The sequence below is a fragment of the Choloepus didactylus genome, chromosome 2, assembly GCF_015220235.1.
Source record: "Choloepus didactylus isolate mChoDid1 chromosome 2, mChoDid1.pri, whole genome shotgun sequence".
Lineage (NCBI taxonomy): Eukaryota > Metazoa > Chordata > Mammalia > Pilosa > Megalonychidae > Choloepus > Choloepus didactylus.
This window is the reverse complement of record NC_051308.1, coordinates 233,370,579-233,396,074: the sequence shown is the minus strand read 5'-3', so window position 1 is coordinate 233,396,074 and position 25,496 is coordinate 233,370,579. Positions and strand designations below refer to the sequence as shown.

The 25,496-nt window shown below is 41.3% G+C and overlaps 1 protein-coding gene across 4 annotated transcripts in view; it reads left to right on the top strand.

Annotated features, from left to right (window-relative positions):
- The first annotated feature begins 3,771 nt into the window (after window positions 1–3,771).
- The window catches only part of SZRD1 (SUZ RNA binding domain containing 1), a 37,716-nt gene continuing 15,991 nt past the window's right edge, over window positions 3,772–25,496 (top strand). For 2 of the 4 annotated variants that reach the window (XM_037828401.1, XM_037828400.1), the window contains exon 1: window positions 3,772–3,843. In XM_037828401.1, the coding sequence (XP_037684329.1) occupies window positions 3,800–3,843 (44 nt within the window). In that variant the 5' untranslated portion in view covers window positions 3,772–3,799. The remainder of the gene's footprint in view (window positions 3,844–25,496) is intronic. The other 2 variants (XM_037828399.1, XM_037828398.1) reach the window with 1 other exon arrangement.

Genomic DNA, 25,496 nt, shown 5'->3' with positions numbered 1-25,496 from the left:
AAGAGAGGAGTGGCTGGAGCCTCTCTTTGATAAGTATAAATAAGATGTTTGTTTTCTCCAGGGTCCACCCCAGTAATCAAATTCTGCAATTCATTTTTAATGTATTTATTTAGAATAGATTATATATATACATAGAACAACACTCAAATGGTATGAAAGGATATATAATGAAAATTAAGTCCATCCTACCCAGCTACATGGTAAAGCTCCACACTTCTAAAGTGACAGCTGTTACACATTTCTTATACCCTTTCAGAAATATTCTCTGCATACACACATATACATATAAATAAAATAAACCTACAATGGCAACATAGTATATACACTGCTCTGCACTTTGCTTTTTTTTTTAATTTTACCTATGTTTCCTTGATAACAGTACATTTAGGAACATCTAAATTTTGTTAACAGTTGCATTCTATTCTTTTGTATGGTGTACCAATTCTTTTTTTTTCAACAAATCCTCTAATGATAGACATTTAGTTTGTTTCCAGTCTTTTGTGATTTTAAACAAAGCAGTAATGAATATCCTTGCTCATTGGTTACTTGCATGTGCAAAGATATCTACAGTAAAATTTCCTAGAAACAGAATTTCCAGGACAAAGGGCATGTGCATGTTTAATATTGGTAGGTTGTCATTTGTTTCTTAACACAACTGTCTATATAGCCTCAGCTTGTTCATCAGGTAGAAAGTTTTCTCACCATGGTATTTGATGTTATATTTCCACCATATCTCAGAATGTTTTAGGTGATGTATCAAAGGTGCTTGCAGCTTCAAGAGCATATCTCTAACATTTAAGTCCCTGACTATGAATGGTGTCTCAAACAAATTTCATAGGGAAGAGAAGCCCATGCACTAGAGTCTCTGCCAATACCTGGATATCCACTGCTTCAACTTTTTGGGCTCTCCCCTTGGGGAAAGAAACTGCCACTACTTTCCTAATTTTAGAGTTTATCTCCTCATTTTACAGATGAGGAAATAGACCAAGAGAAAGGAAAAGAACTTGCCCAAGGTCACAAGGAGACTATATAATTAACTAGGTCTGGCCTCCTGGTTGCCCATTTGGTGCAACAAAAACTATTTCCTTGGCAGCATCCTCAAATAATCTCCAGCTTTTTGGTTTTATTGGTCTCAATCCCAGGAATGCCCAACCAATTCCTTTGTTAAGGCTCATTTCCAAATACAGTATAACAAAATTCTAAGAAAGCTGTCTCCCTCTACTGGTAACAGAATAACTGCGAAGCCTAAAACTATTGTGAGTCGGTTGTGAAAAACTAATCACATCTCAAGAGTGAGATTTAGGTGATGCCTGATAGACTGATCATCTCATCCACCTTGCTGTTGCCCAGACTCAGTCAGAATATTTCACTTCAAGAAATGGGTTCACAGGAGAAAATACTCAAAATCAGTATAGTTTCAGAGAGTAAATAACACAAAATCCTTTATCCTGGAGGGGTCAGGTTGCTAATAGAATGAGTTGAGTTTTAGACATATATAATTTGATGTGCTAGTGGATTATACATGTGGAGATGCAAATAGGAAGCAGAGCTAAATGAATCAGAAGTGTCAGGTCAGTTCAGGGCTGGAAATCAAATTTAGGAGCCTTCGGCATACGGTAAGTGGCCCACACCGTGGGCAAATAGGTAAGAGGAGCAGTGGACTTAGGACAGACTCTGGAGATAAACAGTATTTCAGAGACAGGAAATCCTGAAGCCGGAGGATGACTAAGCATGTCATTGTAACTTCTAAATAAAGACTAGCAACATGAAATACCTATTGCAATTTATAATAATAATAATTAGGACTACAAATTGCAAAACTTCACAACAGGAGGCTGTTACTGCAGAAAGATTAAAGGTATGCTAACAACATGAGAAAAAACACATTTCACATAAAAGATAACTTGATTACAGCAGTCAAATGCAACACTACTGAAGAACACGTCTTTCATACTGCTACCGGACCAAGGCAGTGGATTCTTCTCCCCAATGCGCTCAAATGACCAATTCCTGGGACTCCGGGATTTCAAAGACAGTTTATTGCTAGGTGAGAAGCAAGAGAACAGATGGCCTATCAGTCCCAAAATCTCTCCCCAAACTGCAGTAGTTCTGATACTTTTGTAGCATGAAAAGATGGGCAGGTTTTAGGATAATGAGTACAGTGGCCCCAGATCATGTAATTAGAGGTGACTTAATTATTGAGCATGCCCAGATTGATTACATGCTTAGTCACAGAATGTATGTAAGAAAATGGCAGCCTTAATATGATGATGGGCATGATTTTTAGTGTTATAATGAGGTATAGGTGACTTGCAGGTTAAAGTCTAAACTGCACATGTCAGGTGGGCCCACTTTGGTTGGATCCAGCTTCAGTTATCAAGAGAACTTTGGACTTGGGGTGGGTTAGTTCTGGGCTGGCCCAAGACCCTTCATTAATAAACATTAGGAGCTGTCTTTAGTGATCATAAGACTTTGATGTCGAAAAACTGGATAAATGGGTAAAAGTGAAGGTTAGTCACAAGGTTTTTAGAATCACAAGGGCACAAGATAAAGACTATACAATCGTGATCAGAGATCAAGGCAGCTGGATTACAACTCAGGTTTTAGGTATTTCCCTCTGTCTAATATATCAGAAAGTAAAAAGGAATATCTATTTAATGATTCAGTAATCATAATCAGTCCTTAAATCCTAACTTCTCAGTTACACTAAAAGGCTTACAAGAATATATCAGTAAGAATAAAAACACATGGTGTTTGCTTTTTGTTCTGCTTTTATGTTTTGGGAGAGAAAGGAAGATTCAAAAGGTGAAAATTATAGATCTTCGGGCAGACAAGTCAACCTTATAATAACATCTAACATTTAAAACTCTTAGGATGGTGAAGCACTGTTCCGAGCTTTTCAGTACGGTAATTCCTTCAATCCTTTCAATCTATTTTTGAGGTAGCTACCATTATTATCTCTTTTCCACACTTGAGAAAACTGAGGCACAGAACTTGCATAAGATCACACAGTTTGTTCAAGTCAGAAGTGCCCAAAATCGAACTTCAAAATCAGGGTTCTCCACTTCTGTAGTGGAGAAAAAAAAATAAGCCAGGAACACTTTTAGGAAGAAGCATAACTTGTTTTTTAAGGTAAAGCTAATGCATTTGTCCCTCATTACAGACCTAGGAGAACTTTAGTAGATAAGAGTTCCACTGGTTGTGCCGGCTCAGGTGCAATATTATCAGCCACCAGCAACGTTTTTAACCTCACTGTAGAAGATGTAAAGCTGTGTCAATAGGTGTTTGGAATACTGCTTTATGAGCAGGAAATAGTATAATCATTTTCACCCTATCAAATGGAATCAAGTGTTTTATGTATCCGCAGATATTTTTCAACCTTTGATGAGGTATAAAACGTTTTCAGAATTTGGATGAAAGCATAATCTGGAGTTTATGAAAACTATGACTCACTTTTAAAAAATGTTTTCGGTAATTGCCTGCCCTTAGAAAAGACGATTCTAAAGTACAGTACTCACTAACCGTATCCAAGACGATTACTTCACCTGGACTCCCACTCCGTAGGAGAAAACTTGTTGCCTTTAAGAAAGATGGCAACTTTATGATTTCTTTGCCTTCTTCCAAGATGGCTGCATAGATGCTCGTGGGCCTGTAGGCTTGGAGCCTCCTCCGGGCTTGGCAGGGGGCGGGGCCCATTGAGTAAAGTCTTGCGTGCCTGCGCCCGCGACCGAGGCGCGCCTCAGGGCGCAGGCGCGGGGAGGGGGAGGGGGAGGAGGGAAAGCGGCAAGTAAGATGGAAGATGAGGAGGTCGCTGAGAGCTGGGAGGAGGCGGCAGACAGCGGGGTAAGGAGGAGCCGCCGCCCCGGGGCAGGGCCGGGCGGGACCTGGCGTGAGGGAAGCCTCCGGTTAGCGGGTCTGGGGATGGTTCTCCCCGCGGAAGGGCCCCACACCCAGGGACCGGGGGTGAACGAGAGGCCCCCGGTCCCTGAGCGCCGTGAAGGCCTCTTAAAGGGACCGCGTTCTCTTTCTCCCTCCACCTTGCCCAGAGTGCTTCCTTCCACCCTTGAGAGGTGCGCGTCACCCTGGGCGCCCCACCCGCCACCCAGGGCCTCTTTTTCTGGCTCCTGCGCCCGCTCGTTCGCCCCGGGCCCCTTTGACCCTTCCTTTCCCTTCGTCCCCCCCACCACCCCGCCGACCGAGGCACCATTTTAAAGTTCAAGTGCTCTGATGAGGAGGGACGCACCTTGTGGAATGGGAGTGCAGTTTGCGTAGACCCGGGCGGCCTGCCGAGAAGAGCAGGGGGCCGCTGAGGGCGGGAGGGGAAATTGAATTCCTTTTGGGCCACTCAGTTCTGGGCTTAAAATCCCTTACAGCTTCGCGCTCTCTGCCACGGTGGGTGAGTCTGGGTTTTTTCTCTTTCAGTTTTACTGAGACCCTGTTGCAGGCGGGAGTCTCCCGGGAACCCTCCCAGGGCAACCGAAATTTCAGCGGGCAGCCCCTCTCCCCCGGGACCCACCCAACGCTCTGAGGCCGGGGTGGGAAGGTCTCGGAGAGTGCTCGCCGGGCTGGAAGGAGGAGGGGTGCGATATGTAAAATAGTCGCGTTCCTAGGAGGGGAAGGGAAATGGATCGTTCGACTTGATTTTGAAGTTTTTGTTTGCCTCCAGAAATTGTAGGAAAGGAGTTTATGCCAAGCAGGAGCAGCCAATTTTGTTAGGTTCATGATTAGTTCGGTCTTTCCAAAGTTTGTTCTTCTGTGGTGATCCTTAGGAACATGGAGAGAGGTGCGTCGTGTTCGTATCTGTTCTGTACTGGCTTGAGTGACATCCACCCTAAAGGTTTAGGTGTGTGGAGAAGGGCGTGGAGAGCCGAGTGTACCAGGGTTAGAACTGGAGCTGGGTTGTCTCAGCCCCGGAAGAGGCCGAGAAATTGACCCTCGCAGCAGTGGGTGTTTGTCTACGGGAATGACTTCGAAATTTTTTCCACTGGTTCAGCATTTCTCTCACGGTGTTGATGTTTTTCCACTTACCATAATTGAGAATTTGAAGAATTAGTTCCTTTGGAAGGTATTTAGTACAGTTCCTCAGTGTCGACTATCTTGGATTTTGACTTGAGTAACTAGACCAATTTAAAGATTTTATAGGGAGCAACAGGTGTGAGCTTAGTTTTTGTTCATTGAACAATTTTGAGTGTTGGCTATGTGCTAGACAGTGCTTAGCAGTGACTTTGTATAAGACGATGCAAAATTTTAGGTAGAGTTTTTTATTGTCTATCACCAACATGGGTGGATCAGCCAGACACCCTCATGCCACCCCTGCAAAAAAGCTTGTTCTACAGTTTGAATGCGACTCATATTGTAAGTGTCTTGGGCATCTTGGCCCTTCTTTGTTTTTCCTCACCTGTTTCTAAGGAACAGAAATTTTTCTTGTTAAAAAAGTAGAAGAAATTGAAAGGAACAAAAATGAAAGTAGGATTTAGCAGAAAGTGAGGTTATTTTAGTAAAATAAATGTGTAAATCGCTTAGAGACAACTAAACCAGTCCCCCATTTTATACCTAGTAAACTCCAGAGATGCATGATTTAACTTAGGTCTTTCTGATGTTTGTCCACTATCCCTTTCTACCATCCTTTACTTTCATAAAACCCTTTAAAATGCCAGGTATAGCAAAAGAACCCAGTCCTTGCCTTGTGGATATTTTGAACAGTTCTGTCCAAGTACAGATTCGCTAATATATCTTGTATTAATTGAATCCTCTGAACAACCTGTTGAGGCATTATTCTCCTTTTATAGATAAGGAAATTGAGGTTTAGGGAGTAATCTCTTTTCCTCAAGGTCACACAAATAATAAGTGGGAAAGCTGGGATTTGGCCCCAAGCCTGTGTGAATCCAAAGCTAGGTTCTTCATCTAGCATTTTGCTGCCTCCCTACCTAGTGTCCTGTGGAAGACTTGGGAGTTGGGCATTAACTTTCATTTTTAATATGTTTACTTTGGGCTTATATCTGAAGGCTCTCTTGTGTTTGATTCCCATTTCGAATTTCCCAAAGGGTCTTCTTATAAAGATGCTCTTTTAAAGGAGAGAAGCCAGGGAGGGGAAGAAGCTCGGAGCTCTGGGAAGCCAGTTGACCATACATGTCTTTCAGATGTAGCCAGTTGCATATGTAAGAGTCTTAGTTAGGTTCAGTTTACCCTGTCTCCCAACAGACATATAGAAATGAGCATTGAATGTTTTAAAAAAAAAAAAAAAAGGAAAGAAAAAACTAGCTAATAGGGGATGACTAATTCTTTTTTTTTTTTTTTTTTGGTAGTATTTTTGTTTTGTTTTGTTTTGTTTGTTTTTAATTCGGTTTTATTGAGATATATTCACATACCATACAATCAGCCATGATGTACAATCAGCTGTTCACAGTACCATCATATAGTTGTGCATTCATCACCCCAGCCTATTTTTGAACATTCTCCTTACACCAGAAAGAATAAAAATAAGAATAAAAAATAAAAGTAAGAAAGAACACCCAAATCAACCCCCCATCCCACTATATCTTTCATTTAGCTTTTTTTTTATTAAATTCAGTTTTATTGAAATACATTCACACACCATACAATCATCCATGATATACAATCCACTGTCCACAGTATGATAACATAGTTATGCGTTCATCACCACAGTCTATCTCTGAACATTTTCCTTACATCAGAAAGAACCAGAACAAGAATAAAAAATAAAAGTGAAGAAAGAACACCCAAATCATCCCCCCATCCCACCCCATTTGTCCTTTAGTTTTTATCCCCATTCCTCCACTCATCCATACACTAGATAAAGGGGGTGTGATCCACAAGGTCTTCACAATCACACTGTCACCCCTTGTAATCTACATTATTATATAATTGTCTTCAGGAGTCCAGACTGCTGGGTTGGAGTTCGGTAGTTTCAGGTATTTACTTCTAGCTATTCCAATACATTAAAGCCTAAGAGGTGTTATCTATATAGTGCATAAGAATGTCCACCAGAGTGACCTCTCGACTCCATTTGGAATCTCTCAGCCACTGAAACTATTTCGTCTCATTTTGCATCCCCCTTTTGGTCAAGAAGATACTCTCAGTCTCACGATGACGGGTCCACATTCATCCCTGGGAGTCATACTCTGCGTTGCCAGGGAGATTTACACCCCTGGGAGCTGGGTCCCACATAGGGGGGAGGACAGCGAGTTCATCTGTCGAGATGGCTCAGTTAGAGAGAGCAACAAAGAGGTACTCAGGGGGAGACTCTTAGGCACCATTACATAGAAGTTTAGACTCTCCTTTGTGGTAATGAGCTTCATAACGGCAAGTCCCATGCTGGAGGGCTCAGCACATCAAACCGCCAGTCCCAATGTTTGTGACAGCATCAACACCAGTCCAGGTGAGGATGTGGGATGACTAATTCTTAAAGTGAATGTTCAAACTCCAAATAATCCAGAGGCAGTTCTAACCCATGAGAGTAGAGGATTTTGGTGTTCCCTCTTTCCAACACCACAAAAAAATTGGGGCATCATGCTAGAATTTCTTATGTATCAGTACATCTAAAGTCAGTTTCGTGTATATATTCAGTGTTTTGTCCTTCAGATAAAGATTGACTTTGCAAAACACCTCCAATATTTCTATAAATAGGCTTTTTTGCTTTTAGTTGATTTTGAACACTTAGCTACTATAACATTGTTCCCTTTTCCTCCCAAGGGAACACATCCCCAGTCAAAGGGCAATTTAGGGAATGTAATTTAGATTTCACCAAGGAAATGCTTCTTTAAAAATCACTGCCTTTGGGAGAAATAAAAATGTAAAATTGAGTTAACGTTGATTCAGACTCTCAGTTGTGCCCTCCATCTTAGGCAAATCTTAACGGACAAATAGACCATTTTGTAATCAGGAGACATCGTTCTGCTTCAGTAAAAGATCAGATCAACACTTAGCTCAATTTTGATGGTTTGGACCTAGTTTATATTCACTAGTTGTTTAGACTGGGGGGAGAAAAAAAAGATACAGCCTACTCCATCTTGTTGGTAACGCACTAACCAGTCCCAGAAGGAGGTATGTGATACATAAATGGAATTGGACTGGTAGTTATTATAAAAATTGGCGACCTCTCATTTCCTTGCCTCTTAAAAGTGTTTCCTTTTATTCTTTTTCTTGAGGGCAAGTCATTTAGCTAATAGGAAGAATTTGCATCTTAAGTAAGTTAAAAGGATAATTGGTCTTCAGGACAAAGAATTCAAATTTATGTTTACACTCCACCCCCCAGTGAGCCAGTCATCTAAACATTGCCTCATCAGTGTTGCTGGGTGGTGTATAAGTATAAGAAGGCATCTGTAAATGTTGAGTACCTACTGGGTGCCAGACATAGGGACCCAGCCCAGTGGAGGAGTCAGACTGGTAAGTCATCTATTTCTTTGGCAGAGGCATAAAATGGGTACCATGGTTAGGATCAGAAGGTCATGTAGAAGTTTTGCCTGAATTAAGGTTTGAAGAACCAGTTGAATTAAGCATTGCTAAATCTGGGAGGAGCAGGTAGAGATAGGGCATAGGCAAGGAAGCCATGAGAGAGGAGTGTAGCAGTGTTGGGAGCGCTACAAGAATTTCCTTCTGGCTGGAGGGTAGGGGATTGGCAGGGCTGAGTGGAAAGAGATGAGGCCAGATCAAGAAGGGCCTCCTTGTATTTGGTACTGGCGAGTTTGGACTCTGTCCTGAAAGTAGAGGAGAGCTTTGAAGGCTTTTTTAGCAGAGAAGTGGCATGATTAGGTTTTAATTTAGGAGATAAAAACTTTGATTTGTTGCTCTCTCTTCAGAAAAGAGGCCATTCTCGCTGAAACGTGGTGGCCACCTCACTTTGGGGGTCCTCAGTGTTTCCTGTAACTGCTGTCATTATGGAATGCGTAGAGTTGGCTGTGGATAGTGGGCAAAAAAAAAAAATCCGTCATTTCAGGTCCACCTGGCCCTGAATTCCTTATATCTGTCCTTATGGTAAAGATGACTGTCAAAAAGCTCAAATCCAGGTGTACTATGTGCCTGAAGGGGCCACCTCTCAGCTATTTCTGGACCTTTGGGGAAGGCTGAATCCTAGGGACTGCAATATCCTCAGAGGGGTCTCCCTGTAAAGAAGAAATTGGCCAATTTATACATGATTGTGCTGAGCAGCCTGTTCCTGGGACTCTGGAAAAAGATGTTTTTCACTGTGGTTTCAAAGGAAGGAGAATAATGAGTTTTTCAGTGCTAACTTCTCAGCTCTTTTCATCGAGGCTGCCTGGGGGTTGGTACCAGCTGCCTTGGTTGCAATGAGATGGACAGTCCTTCTTGCTTTTCCCTCCAATAGGAGGAAACTTAGTGTTATCTTTCTAAAGCTTTTGATAAAATCCTGCAAAAGAAAAGTCGCTGTTGTTTAGATACGATGACACCAACATATTCTTGGGGCCAGCGCTTTGGTTCTGGTTTCCACCTTTACACTGTTGTGGGCCCCCAGGAGTTAGTGTCAGTTTCTGGCCCTATAAGAGTAGATAGCCTCTACAAGGTGTAGTGTGTTCTTTTCTTGCTTTTGTGAACCAAAATTTTTTCCTGTCAGGACAACTACTGACTTGTTGGTTTCCTAGGAGAAGGTTGAGTTTAGCTACTTAAGTCTGTGGCCAGCCACAGTACAGAATGAAATGATTTTTAAAGTGGTAACCAAAGAGATTTCTCTTCCCAAATGTTTATAACTCTTTTAGGCTCTGCCAAGCATCCTTCTCTTTAACATCCAGCCCCTATGCAGGATGTTGATGGGAAGATTGAGGTTAAAGCCAACCACCACAGAAATTTGGCAACAAATCCCAGCGGTGGCCTGTACATAGATAAAGAATCTTATTCCTGATTGTGAGACATTCCAGTCTCTCACAATAAGCCATCCTCACCCCACGTCCACACCTCTTTCCCTTATAAAACGAACACAGGAAATAACAGTCATTCCTTTCTAAAAGGGATAATAAATATGTACAGTTAAAATTGCATTCTTCATGGGTGGAGATGCTTAGATGAGACTGTATAGAAGGTCAGAGTTATGACTCGAGTCTGGGAAGGTCAGGACAGTCACCACTTTTCAGAGACCTTGAAAGTCAAATTCCCAGCCCTTGTTCTCTGACCTTCATGGCCTTATAAAAGCATTTGGGACCCCCCCAGTGGTCAGTTCTGTTTCTCTGCTACCTAGTTGCACGTCTCACTGGTGAATAGACACTGACCATGAGCCTGTGAGCTCCAAAATCCCACAGGCCCTTTTTTGGAAGGGTTTCTGGGCTAGTGTATTGGGTGCTTTCTGCACGCCAAGGCAGGAGGGTGCATCTTTACTAATTCATTATCCTGTTCAGTGTCCTCATGAAGTGTAAGTACCATCAGCCTTAGTGTCCATGAGAAGAATCAGGGGCTAGATTCCAGCCCAGGATGTTGGAGTCTGGAGCCCACACTCTTTGGGGCCTTTTCTTTCAGTTTGTTTACATTTGCTTCTCACCAGACAATTAGCTAGTTCAGTGCTAACTAGGATGCTTAGTTGCTAGTTCCTTTGAAGTATTATATTTGCTTTCACCTGGGATTGACCTGCTTCACCAGCCTGGATGATGAGCTAATAAATTGCATTGCTGAAAAACTTGGCGCTCGAGAGCCAAAAGGATAATGCAGCTGTCAGTTATATTAACAATGACTGCAAGTGAGACACTGGTCGAATCTTGATCATAAATGAGAAATTGCTCTGGCATCAGGCCAGGTGGAGAAAAAAGAAATTATCTGAAGGTTTAATACTCTGTTATTTTAGGATCCCTGTGGTTGCAGGTTGGCAGCCCCTGACTATTTGCCTGTGGGTTTGTTTGTTTGCTTGTTTGGTGCACTTTGTTTTCTAAAAATTGAATTTGAATGCCTTTACTTAGGTCTTGGCTGCTGTCTTTTCTTCTTCAGTCTCCACTTTACCCATTGTATTACCTATTGTGTTTTGTCCTGTTCTTTAGCCATTTACATTCTTGCTTTGGCCCTGATGGCTTTGTTTGCTGCTCCTGCTGAGTGTCCATGATTCTAACTAGCCTTTTTGAAAAGAGCACTCTTGGGTGTTTGGACAAAAATCTAGTGTGGGTCTGGAGAGGAGTAATTGTGTATTTCATTCCCTAGAGCCTTGATGTTCCCTTTGGGAGATAGAGCCATGCTGTCTTCATTTTTAAAGGTAGCAAGAAAAGATAGGTCTCGTCTGCTAGTTTTTTCCATCAATGGCAATAGAAGTCAGAATACTGGAATATCGGGTTTGATTTTTGGGCATATCATTTCCTACCTCCGTCTCCGCTTCATTTTTCTCGTTTGTAAAACTAGATTAATAAAATCTGTCTTGCCTGGTGGTGAGAGTTAAGTAAAGCACTTAGTGTAAAGCATCGTTCAAAGGCATATGTTATTTTGGGAGGTAAAAAAGCATGCTGTTAATGTTGCTTGCCTCTTTTGGAGTCTTGTGCAGGTTGGGAGTAGATTGCCTTTGCCCTGAGTGTGAAGCCTTGTCCCCACCTGTCCAGCCACTGACAATGTGGCCTCTGTCTGGTTAGGGTTTAGAGTTCCCAAGACTGGCTGAGAGGTCTCTCTTGCTTCCCCTGAAGGCTAATATATGGTTCCTTTTAGGAGTTGTATTGCTTAGTGTTGTACAAGAACCGAAAGGGAGAATCATTAGTAAACAGGGAGAAAATGGGAGCCCCATTAGACTCTCCCTCTGTTTTATACTGAGGATAAACCATTATCCCCATCCCTGCCTATCCTGCTCTTTTAAGGTAAAGGGCTGTATTGGTTGCCTCCCTCAGGGGGACCCTCAAGATGACAGTTTCTAGAGTTCCTGAAGCCCTCCAGCCTGGGATATATCAGATCGCTAGGCCTGGTCTCTGCTGAACAATTATTTCCTTTGGGTACTTCTTAGCTTTAAGATCTGGACCTTGGAAATCAGCTGTGTTGTGGCCTGCTACTACTATAAGCCTTCCTTAGGAAACCTGAGCTTGCACTATCCTGGCCTAGGGTGCAGAGGTGGGTGGGCTGGTATTACCTGTTAACCTTTATCCTACCTTATTAGTTCCTGCTGCCACCTGCCTGCCCCTCTCCTGAAGCTATTTGCTTCCTCCTCTTGAAGTTAAAGTTCAGTTCTGTTACTTACTAGTTGAGTGGCCTTAGGGGAGTCACTTAACCTCTGAGCATCCAGCAAGGCTGATGTGCACTCCCTGGGTTGTGGCAAGGATTAGACAATAGAGGGAGGACACACTGTGGCACAGATGCTTGGAGACTGCTGCTGCTGCAGCCTTGGCTCTTATTTTGAATATGGATAGTGTTGCTGCCTTTGGACCCAGGTAGACCCAAGTATGAATGCTGTTTCCACTCCATGCTAGCTGTGGAACGGTAGTCAAGCTACATAATTTCTCTTCATTTTTAAAATGGGGATAAAGGTATAAAACCCTGTCCCATGGGATTGTTCCTTAATTCGTGTGTTGAGCACTATTTTAGACATAGACAATTGCAATGAATAAAGTTTTTACTCTCATAAAGCTTTCTTTCTAGTGGAGAAAGATGGACAATAATCAGTAAATAAAGTTCTATGCATGCATATATATTTCTCTTCACTATGAAGAGAAATAAAGCAGATTAAGGGGCATAGATGTGACTAGTGGGGTGCCATTTTATAAAAAGTGGTCAGAGAAGGCTGTCAAATAAATATAGGCAGAGAGACCTGAAGAAAGTAAGGGAGCAAGCCATGCAGAAGTTAGTGTAAGTACATTTCAGGCAGAAAGAACAATAGTGCAAAGGCCCTGAGGCTGGAACATGCTTGTTTTGTCTGAGGAACAGCATGGCTCAGGTGTGGGAGAGGGTGAGGAGAAAGTAGCAGGAGATAAGGTGAGAGCTGGTATGGAACCAGATCTGGTAGGGACTAGTCTGCCATGGTAGATAGTACCTTGAAACAGGAAGCTGAGGGAGGGTATTGAACAGAGGCTAACTTGGGTTTTAAAAGGCTCAGTCTGGCTGCTGTATGGAAATTGAACTGCAAGGGACAAGAGTGGAGGTACGGACCAGAGCTGTTGGTGTTTGGAAATCAACAAGATCTGCTAATGTAGGGGGTAAAAGAGACACCAGGGATGACTCCAAAGACTCAGGCCTGAGCCCCTGGAAGGCAGAAATGCTGAGATAGGGTGGGTGGGGAGAATGAGGCAGGAGCAGGCATGGGCGAGTGGGTGAAATGAGTTTGGTTTTGGACAGGCTAATTTGAGATAGCTTCTTGTTATCCCAGTGGGAATGTTGAGTCGGCAGCTGTATATTTATAAATATGTGAGTTGTCAGTGTTTATAAAGCTGTGGAACTAGAGGAGTTCACTTATTGAAGCCAGTGCAGAGACAGAAGGGGAGGGATTCAAGGTCTAACCTGAAGGAGTCAGGAGAGGAAGACCGGCCTGTCCTTTTACAGGAGGAATCAAATGTGGAGTGTGAGAAGGAGCTACCAAGGCAGTAGAAGGAGAACTAGGAGAATGGTGTCTGGGGCTGGGTGAGGAAAACACTAGAAGGAAGGAGTATGGAGTAGTGTCCAGTGCTGCTAAGAAATGAGAATTTGGAAGTTATCATTGAACTTGGCAAAAGTGGGATCAGTAGAGCAACCTTGACAAGAACAGTTTCAGTGGGATGATGGGGCTTAGAGATCAGAGAGAGGTGGTGAATGTTTCTCAGAGCAGGGCCTGAACCAAACATCGGCCCTCGGTAGGTGCTAGTTGCTGTTGTGCCAGCATGACAGAAAGGGCCCACCAGAATAGGTTTTGCATGTTAATAAACAGCATGCCCTTTTGGGTCCTTAAGGCACTCAGTTGCTAATTGCTGAAAGATTAAATGTACAGCAGGGACACATCTTATTCTAGGGTTAGGCTCTAAAGCAGTCGTCCAACAGAAATACAATGTGAGTCCCGTAAGTAATTTTAAGTATTCTAGAAGCCAAATTTTAAAAGTACAAAGAAACAAGTAAGATTAATTTTAATATTTTATTTAACCCAATATATCCAGAATAGTATTTGTGTGTAGACAATATTAGAAATATATCATTGAGATAGTTTACATTCTTTTTCATACTCAGTTGGGGAAATCCTCTGTGCGTTTAGTGCTTAGAGCACGTCTCAGTTCAGACTGGCCAGGTCAGGTGCCCATGGGCCACAGGTGGCAGTGGCCACCATTCTGGGCGGCACAGCTAGAGCTACTGCACAGGAGGGTGTGCCCAGTGGATTCCCTCTTTCTAGGCTGGTGCAGGGAGATCCTGAAAACTGTAATGGACTTGGAAAAGAAAGAAGGGTGGGGTTTTCCCTTACAAGCAAGTAAGCATGATTTGATCTTTATACCATACCATCCCAAAGCCCTTCATGGTTTTCTGGTGCCCCTGGTTTCTTCAAATTCATGTCTTGCTGGCTCTATAAATTATAACTGATTTTCTGCAGCAACTTTTTGGGTAATTTTATACCAATTAATAAAAACCATTGCTGACTGTAGCTATGTAATCTTAGGTTGATTTTAGACCTAGTTTAAGAGAGATGGGTTCGTTGTAAGCCACCTGTCTAGATTTGAATCCTCTCAGTCTAGGAGATGTCTTATTTGGGGTCTCTCTTTTTTCCTTCTCCTTTCCTTCTCCATGTTTTCATCCTTTTTCTCCCCAGCTTTGTTTTGTGCCCTTTTTTCACTTCTTGAGAACTCGTGCCCTTTGAGTCTCTGCAGTTTTCCCTAGCTTCAAAGGCAGGAATAATTACTCTTCACTGCTCTTTCTGTAACACTGTTCATACAATTAATTTATCTACTGTTATTTGTTTCTTTCTTCTCCCACTTGGCTGGCCTTCGTCATCAGTAAGGATTGTATTACTCATCTCTGGTTCTCCACTATCTAGCACATCTACTTTTTTGAAATGCAATTTTATCAAGATATATTCACATACCATACAATCATACAAAGTGTACAATCAGTTGTTCACAGTATCATCATATAGTTGCGCATTCTCCACCACAATAGTTTTCTGAACATTTTCATTACTCCAACAAATAAAAATGAAAATAAAAATAAAAGTACGCAAGAACACCCAAAACATCTCTTACTCCCCTCTCCCCACATTATTCATTTACTTTTTGTCCCCATTTTTCTACTCATCTGTCTATACACTAGATAAGGGGAGTGGAAGCCACAGTGTTTGCACAATCACACAGTCACATCATATAAGCTATATAGTTATACACTCCTCTTCAAGAATCAAGGATACTGAATTGCCGTTCATTTCATTATTTCCTTCTAGCTATTCTAATACACTAATAATTAAAATGGGATATCTATAAAATGCTTAAGAATAACCTCCAGAATGACCTCTCGACTCCGTTTGAAATCTCTCAGCCACTGAAACTTTATTTTATTTCATTTCTCTTCACCCTTTTGGTCAAGAAGGCTTTCTCAATCCCACAATGCCGGGTCCGGGGTCATCCTCAGGAGTCATGTCCCATGTTGCCAGGGAGACTCACATCCCTGGGAGTCATGTCCCACATAGGGGGGAGGGCAAGGACTTTACCTGCCGAGTTGGCTTAGAGAGTGAGAGTCCACATCTGAGGAACAAAAGAGGTTCTTTGGGGGAGACTCTTAGGCACAATTGTAAGTAGGCTTAGCCTCTCCTTTGCAGCAACAAACTTCCTAAGGGCAAGCCCGAAGATCAAGGGCTTGGCCTACTTACAGTGATAGTCTCCAATGCTTGGAATTCCCCAGGTGGGGAAGTTGAATATCTCCAATTTTTCCCCAGTCCCTCAAGGGGGCTTTGCAAATACATTTTTATTCTCTGCCCAAATTACTTGGGGATGTATCAGGGCTTCATGCTAACCTGTACAAACCAACCAGTTCTCACCTCCTATTTAAGGTTCCATGTAATTATGGTGTTTGAATAAACTGACCACACAAGTTAAATTATATAGCATGCTACAAAAAGTATAGATTTTCCACCAAATAAACAGCTCTTCCTTTGGTCTCACATAGAGGTTGAGGTTTAAAAACACAGTCAATATCATCCTTTTCCCTTTAGTCTGGTTTACCTTAGTCCTAACCAAGTCCATTTTGTTCATATCTCTAATTAAACTCTGATCACTTTTTCAGCTTCTTTAACATTTGCTGTATGGGGTAATGCTGACATTCATACCTGCCAAACTCTGGCTCTGAATCTCAGGTGTCACACAGACACCTGAAGTTCCAAGGAGTGACCGGGTTATACACAAACAACTTATCATCTCAGAATTTAGAAATAACCATTTCAAGTCATGAATAGGTATGACTGCTATAAGAGCTTACAATCTAGGAACGCTTGCCATAAGCCTGCCCGTGATAACCTGTGCCCTAAAATTCAATTCTCAGAGTTTGCACATTATAGTTAGTCCATAGTAGTGAGGCGTTACAATGTTTATGTTTTCAGTTCTGGCTTATTTCACTCAACATACTGTCCTCAAGGTCCATTCACCTAGTTGGATACCTCACAACTTCATTTCTTCTTGCCACTGCTCAATATTCCATTGAATGTATGCTCCACAGTGAATTGTGAATACTGCCGCCATAAACACCAGTGTGCAATGTCCATTGACGTCCCTGCTCTCAGTTCTTCCAAGTGTATACCCAGTAACGGGGTTGCAGGATCATGTGACAACCCGATAGTTATCTTCCTATATTACAACCACACTGCCATCCAGATGGGCTGCACCATTCTACTTCCCTACCAACAACCCTCTATCCACATTTCTCCAGCACTTGTATCCCTCTGTTTATTTTGTATATTTTACTTTTTGTTGTTGTTAAAGAGCTTGAATTTTTTTAAACTCAATTTTTAAAATACGATTTTATTGAGGTATATTCAGATTCTTTACAGTCATCCATGGTGTACAATCAGTTATTCACAGTACCATCATATAGTTGTGCATTCATCAGCAGGATCAATTTTTGAACATTTTCCTTATTCCAAAAGAAATAAAAATAAAAGTAAAAAAGAACACCTAAAACATTCCACCACCACCCCCCCATCCTACCCTGTTTTTCATTTAGGTTTTGTCACCATTTTTATATTCATTTTGTTTCATTTCACTTCCCCTTTTTGGTCAAGAAGATGTTCTTAGTCCCACAATGCCGGGTCCAGGCTCATAAGGCCATGTTCTTTTTATTTATTTATTTTTATTTTTTATTTTTTAAATTCAATTTTATTGAGATATATTCACATACCATACAGTCATCCACAGTGTATAATCAGTTGTTCACAGTACTATTATATAGATGTGCGTTCCTCGCCACAATAAATTTTTGAACATTTTCATTACCATACACATGAAAAGGAATAAAAATTGAAGTAAAAAAGAGCACACAAAACATCCCATAACCCCCCCATCCCTCCCTATAATTCATTTACATTTTGTCCTCATTTTTCTACTCATCTGTCCATACACTTGATAAAGGGAGTAGGAGCCTCAAGGTTTTCACAATTACACAGTCACACAGTGTAAGCCACATAGTTATATATATACACGTCTTCAAGAATCAAGGCTACTGGGTTGCAGTTCATCAGTTTCAGGTATTTCCTTCTAGCTATACCAATACACTAAAAACTAAAAATTGGTATCTATATAATGCTTAAGAATAACCTTCAAAATGACCTCTTGACTCTGTTTGAAATCTCTCAGTCATTGAAACTTTGTTTCATTTCTCTTCCCCCATTGGTCCAAGAAGGCTTTCTCGGTCCCACAGTGCCAAAGCCAAGCTCATCCCTGGGAGTCATGTGCCACGTTACCAGGGAGATTTATACCCCTGGGAGTCATGTCCCACATAGAGGGGAGGGCAGTGAGTTCATCTGCCAAGTGGGCTTAGAGAGAAGCCACATCTGAGCAAAAGAGGATTTCTGGGGGTGACTCTTAGGCACAATTTTAAGTAGGCTTAGCCTCTCCTTTGCAGTAACAAACTTCTTAAGGGCAAGCCCAAGATCGAGGGCTCAGCTTTCTAAATTGGTAGTCCCCAATGCTTGTGAGAATATCAGGTGGGGAAATTTAATATTTCTACATTTTCCCCCAGACCCTCAAGGGGGCTTTGCAAATACATTTTTATTCTCTTCCCAGATTACTCTGGGTTGTATTGGGGCTTCACACTAACCTGTACAATCCATGCAGATTTCACTCCCTTTTCAAAGTTCCATGTAATTATGGTGTTTGAATAAACTGACCATACAAGTTAAATTATATAGTGCATTATAAAAAGTAGAGATTTTCCACCTAATAAACATCTCTTTCTTTGGTCTCACACAGAGCTGAGGTTTTAAAACACCATCAGTATTGTCCTTTACCCTTTAGTCTCATTTACCTTAGTCCAAACCAAGTCCATTTTATTTATATTGCTACTTGAAGTCTGATCTCTTTTTCACACTCTTAACATTTGTTGTATGGGGTAAATCTGATATTCATAGCTGCCAGACTATGACTCTGAGGCTCAGGTGTCACCACAGATACCCAAAGTTCCAGGGACCAACCATCTCAGAATTTATAAATAGCCATTACAACTCAGGAATAGATGTAACCACTGTAAGAGCTTACAATCTAGGAACTTTTACAATAAGGCTTCCCCTGATAACCTATGCTCTCAGATTCAATTCTCAGAGTTTGCATATTATAGTTAGTCCATATTAGTGAAGCATTGCAATGTTTATCTTTTCATACTGGTTTATTTCACTCAACATACTGTCCTCAATGTCCATTCATCTAGTTGCATACCTCACAACTTCATTCCTTCTTGTAGCAGCTCAATATTCCATTGTATTGTTTATACCACAGTTCACCATTCTGTTCATCAGACGATATACCCTTAGACCACCTCCATCTACTGCAAATCGTGAACCCTGCCACCATAAAGCCCACTGTGCAAAAGTTCATTAGTGTTCCTCTTTTCAGTTCTTCCAAGTATATATCCAGTAATGGGGTTGCAAGACCATATGGCAACCCCATTCTTAGCTTCCTGTGGAACCACCATACTGCCCTCCACATGGGCTGCATCATTCCACTTCCCCCACCAACAGTGAATTAGGTACATCCCTCTCTCCACATTTTCTCCAGCACTTGTATCCCTCTGTTGATTTTTTAAACAGTTTTATTCACACACCATACAATCCATTCTAAGTAAACAATCAATGATTCCCAGTATAGTGACATAGTTATGCATTCACAGTCACAACCTATAAGTGGACATTTCCATTTCTTCCACAAAAAAAAAAGAGGAAAAGGAGGGGAAAAAATGAAGAATAAAAATATGAAAGAAGAAAAATTAAAATAAAGTGAAATACATGAAAAGGACAGACAACAACACCACTGCCAAGAATCCCATATCACTCTCTTATAACCCCTTTATAGAGGTTCAGCTTTGGAATATTGCCTTTGTTACAATTAATGGAAGCATCTTAAAATGTTACTGTTGCTGAGGCGGGGCAAGATGGCAGACTGGTGAGCTGTATGTTTTAGTTACTCCTCCAGGAAAGTAGGTAGAAAGCCAGGAACTGCGTGGACTGGACACCACAGAGCAATCTGACTTTGGGCATACTTCATACAACACTCATGAAAACGTGGAACTGCTGAGATCAGCGAAATCTGTAAGTTTTTGCGGCCAGGGGACCCGCGCCCCTCCCTGCCAGGCTCAGTCCCGGGGGAGGAGGGGCTGTCAGCTCTGGGAAGGAGAAGGGAGAACTGCAGTGGCTGCTCTTATCGGAAACTCATTCTACTGATACAGACTCCAACCATAGATAGACTGAGACCAGACACCAGAGAATCTGAGAGCAGCCAGCCCAGCAGAGAGGAGACAGGCATAGAAAAAAAACAACACGAAAAACTCCAAAATAAAAGCGGAGGATTTTTGGAGTTCTGGTGAACATAGAAAGGGGAAGGGCCCTGAGGCGCATATGCAAATCCCGAAGAAAAGCTGATCTCTCTGCCCTGTGGACCTTTCCTTAATGGCCCTGGTTGCTTTGTCTCTTAGCATTTCAATAACCCATTAGATCCCCAAGGAGGGCCCGTTTTTTTTTTTGTTTTTTTTTTTTTTTTAATCCTTTTTTCTTTTTCTAAAACAATTACTCTAAGAAGCCCAATACAGAAAGCTTCAAAGACTTACTATTTGGGCAGGTCAAGTCAAGAGCAGAACTAGGAGAGCTCTGAGACAAAACGCAATAATCCAGTGGCTGAGAAAATTCACTAAACACCACAACTTCCCAAGAAAAGGGGGGTGTCCGCCCACAGCCATCATCCTGGTGGACAGGAAACACTCCTGCCCATCGCCAGCCCCATAGCCCAGAACTGCCCCAGACAACCCAGTGTGACGGAAGTGCTTCAAATAACAGGCACACACCACAAAACTGGGTGTGGACATTAGCCTTCCCTGCAACCTCAGCTGATAGTCCCAGAGTTGGGAAGGTAGAGCAGTGTGAATTAACAAAGCCCCATTCAGCCATCATTTCAGCAGACTGGGAGCCTCCCTACACAGCCCAGCAGCCCAGAACTGCCCTGGGGGGACGGCACTCACCTGTGACATAGCACAGTCATCCCTCAACAGAGGACCCGGGGTGCACGGCCTGGAAGAGGGGCCCACTTGCAAGTCTAAGGAGCCATACGCCAATACCAAGGACTTGTGGGTCAGTGGCAGAGACAAACTGTGGCAGGACTGAACTGAAGGATTAGACTATTGCAGCACATTTAAAACTCTAGGATCACCAGGGAGATTTGATTGTTAGAGCCACCCCCCCCCCCCCGACTGCCCAGAAACACGCCCCATATACAGGGCAGGCAACACCAACTACCAGGCAAGCTTGGTACACCAATTGGACCCCACAAGACTCACTCCCCCACTCACCAAAAAGGCTAAGCAGGGGAGAACTGGCTTGTGGAGAACAAGTGGCTCGTGGATGCCACCTGCTGGTTAGTTAGAGAAAGTGTACTCCACGAAGCTGTAGATCTGATAAATTAGAGATAAGGACTTCAATTGGTCTACAAATCCTAAAAGAACCCTATCAAGTTCAGCAAATGCCACGAGGCCAAAAACAACAGAAAATTATAAAGCATATGAAAAAACCAGACGATACGGATAACCCAAGCCCAAGCACCCAAACCAAAAGACCAGAAGAGACACAGCACCTAGAGCAGCTACTCAAAGAACTAAAGATGAACAATGAGACCATAGTACGGGAGATAAAGGAAATCAAGAAGACCCTAGAAGAGCATAAAGAAGACATTGCAAGACTAAATAAAAAAATGGATGATCTTATGGAAATTAAAGAAACTGTTGACCAAATTAAAAAGATTCTGGACACTCATAGTACAAGACTAGAGGAAGTGGAACAACGAATCAGTGACCTCGAAGATGACAGAATGGAAAATGAAAACATAAAAGAAAGAATGGGGAAAAAAATTGAAAAAATCGAAATGGACCTCAGGGATATGATAGATAATATGAAACGTCCAAATATAAGACTCATTGGTGTCCCAGAAGGGGAAGAAAAGGGTAAAGGTCTAGGAAGAGTATTCAAAGAAATTTGTTGGGGAAAACTTCCCAAATCTTCTAAACAACATAAATACACAAATCATAAATGCTCAGCGAACTCCAAATAGAATAAATCCAAATAAACACACTCCGAGACATATACTGATCACACTATCAAACACAGAAGAGAAGGAGCAAGTTCTGAAAGCAGCAAGAGAAAAGCAATTCACCACATACAAAGGAAACAGCATAAGACTAAGTAGTGACTACTCAGCAGCCACCATGGAGGCAAGAAGGCAGTGGCACGATATATTTAAAATTCTGAGTGAGAAACATTTCCAGCCAAGAATACTTTATCCAGCAAAGCTCTCCTTCAAATTTGAGGGAGAGCTTAAATTTTTCACAGACAAACAAATGCTGAGAGAATTTGCTAACACGAGACCTGCCCTACTGGAGATACTCAAGGGAGCCCTACAGACAGAGAAACAAAGAAAGGACAGAGAGACTTGGAGAAAGGTTCAGTACTAAAGAGATTCGGTATGGGTACAATAAAGGATATTAATAGACAGAGGGGAAAAATTATGACAAACATAAACCAAAGGATAAGATGGCTGATTCAAGAAATGCCTTCACGGTTATAACGTTGAATGTAAATGGATTAAACTCCCCAATTAAAAGATATAGATTCGCAGAATGGATCAAAAAAATGAACCATCAATATGTTGCATACAAGAGACTCATCTTAGACACAGGGACACAAAGAAACTGAAAGTGAAAGGATGGAAAAAAATATTTCATGCAAGCTACAGCCAAAAGAAAGCAGGTGTAGCAATATTAATCTCAGATAAAATAGACTTCAAATGCAGGGATGTTTTGAGAGACAAAGAAGGCCACTACGTACTAATAAAAGGGGCAATTCAGCAAGAAGAAATAACAATCGTAAATGTCTATGCACCCAACCAAGGTGCCACAAAATACATGAGAGAAACACTGGCAAAACTAAAGGAAGCAATTGATGTTTCCACAATAATTGTGGGAGACTTCAACACATCACTCTCTCCTATAGATAGATCAACCAGACAGAAGACCAATAAGGAAATTGAAAACCTAAACAATCTGATAAATGAATTAGATTTAACAGACATATACAGGACATTACATCCCAAATCACCAGGATACACATACTTTTCTAGTGCTCATGGAACTTTCTCCAGAATAGATCATATGCTGGGACATAAAACAAGCCTCAATAAATTTAAAAAGATTGAAATTATTCAAAGCACATTCTCTGACCACAATGGAATACAATTAGAAGTCAATAACCATCAGAGACTTAGAAAATTCACAAATACCTGGAGGTTAAACAACACACTCCTTAACAATCAGTGGGTTAAAGAAGAAATAGCAAGAGAAATTGCTAAATATATAGAGACGAATGAAAATGAGAACACAACATACCAAAACCTATGGGATGCAGCAAAAGCAGTGCTAAGGGGGAAATTTATAGCACTAAACGCATATATTAAAAAGGAAGAAAGAGCCAAAATCAAAGAACTAATGGATCAACTGAAGAAGCTAGAAAATGAACAGCAAACCAATCCTAAACCAAGTACAAGAAAAGAAATAACAAGGATTAAAGCAGAAATAAATGACATAGAGAACAAAAAAACAATAGAGAGGATAAATATCACCAAAAGTTGGTTCTTTGAGAAGATCAACAAGATTGACAAGCCCCTAGCTAGACTGACAAAAGCAAAAAGAGAGAAGACCCATATAAACAAAATAATGAATGAAAAAGGTGACATAACTGCAGATCCTGAAGAAATTAAAACAATTATAAGAGGATACTATGAACAACTGTATGGCAACAAACTGGATAATGTAGAGGAAATGGACAATTTCCTGGAAACATATGAACAACCTAGACTGACCAGAGAAGAAATAGAAGACCTCAACCAACCCATCACAAGCAAAGAGATCCAATCAGTCATCAAAAATCTTCCCACAAATAAATGCCCAGGGCCAGATGGCTTCACAGGGGAATTCTACCAAACTTTCCAGAAAGAACTGACACCAATCTTACTCAAACTCTTTCAAAACATTGAAGAAAATGGAACACTACCTAACTCATTTTATGAAGCTAACATCAATCTAATACCAAAACCAGGCAAAGATGTTACAAAAAAGGAAAACTACCGGCCAATCTCCCTAATGAATATAGATGCAAAAATCCTCAACAAAATACTTGCAAATCGAATCCAAAGACACATTAAAAAAATCATACACCATGACCAAGTGGGGTTCATTCCAGGCATGCAAGGATGGTTCAACATAAGAAAATCAATCAATGTATTACAACACATTAACAAGTCAAAAGGGAAAAATCAATTGATCATCTCAATAGATGCTGAAAAAGCATTTGACAAAATCCAACATCCGTTTTTGATAAAAACACTTCAAAAGGTAGGAATTGAGGGAAACTTCCTCAACATGATAAAGAGCATATATGAAAACCCACAGCCAGCATAGTACTCAATGGTGAGAGACTGAAAGCCTTCCCTCTAAGATCTGGAACAAGACAAGGATGCCCGCTGTCACCACTGTTATTCAACATTGTGCTGGAAGTGCTAGCCAGGGCAATCCGGCAAGACAAAGAAATAAAAGGCATCCAAATTGGAAAAGAAGAAGTAAAACTGTCATTGTTTGCAGATGATATGATCTTATATCTGGAAAACCCTGAGAAATCGACGATACAGCTACTAGAGCTAATAAACAAATTTAGCAAAGTAGCGGGATACAAGGTTAATGCACATAAGTCCGTAATGTTTCTATATGCTAGAAATGAACAAACTGAAGAGACACTCAGGAAAAAGATACCATTTTCAATAGCAACTAAAAAAACAAGTACCTAGGAATAAACTTAACCAAAGATGTAAAAGACCTATACAAAGAAAACTACATAACTCTACTAAAAGAAATAGAAGGGGACCTTAAAAGATGGAAAAATATTCCATGTTCATGGATAGGAAGACTAAATGTCATTAAGATGACAATTCTACCCAATCTCATCTACAGATTCAATGCAGTCCCAATCAAAATTCCAACAACCTACTTTGCAGACTTGGAAAAGCTAGTTATTAAATTTATTTGGAAAGGGAAGATGCCTCGAATTGCTAAAGACACTCTAAAAAAGAAAAACAAAGTGGGAGGACTTACACTCCCTGACTTTGAAGCTTATTATAAAGCCACAGTTGCCAAAACAGCATGGTACTGGCACAAAGATAGACATATAGATCAATGGAATCGAATTGAGAATTCGGAGATAGACCCTCAGATCTATGGCCGACTGATCTTTGATAAGGCCCCCAAAGTCACTGAACTGAGTCATAATGGTCTTTTCAACAAATGTGGCTGGGAGAGTTGGATATCCATATCCAAAAGAATGAAAGAGGACCCCTACCTCACCCCCTACACAAAAATTAACTCAAAATGGACCAAAGATCTCAATATAAAAGAAAGTACCATAAAACTCCTAGAAGATAATGTAGGAAAACATCTTCAAGACCTTGTATTAGGCGGCCACTTCCGAGACTTTACACCCAAAGCACAAGCAACAAAAGAGAAAATAGATAAATGGGAACTCCTCAAGCTTAGAAGTTTCTGCACCTCAAAGGAATTTCTCAAAAAGGTAAAGAGGCAGCCAACTCAATGGGAAAAAATTTTTGGAAACCATGTATCTGACAAAAGACTGATATCTTGCATATATAAAGAAATCCTACAACTCAATGACAATAGTACAGTCGGCCCAATTATAAAATGGGCAAAAGATATGAAAAGACAGTTCTCTGAAGAGGAAATACAAATGGCCAAGAAACACATGAAAAAATGTTCAGCTTCACTAGCTATTAGAGAGATGCAAATTAAGACCACAATGAGATACCATCTAACACCAGTTAGAATGGCTG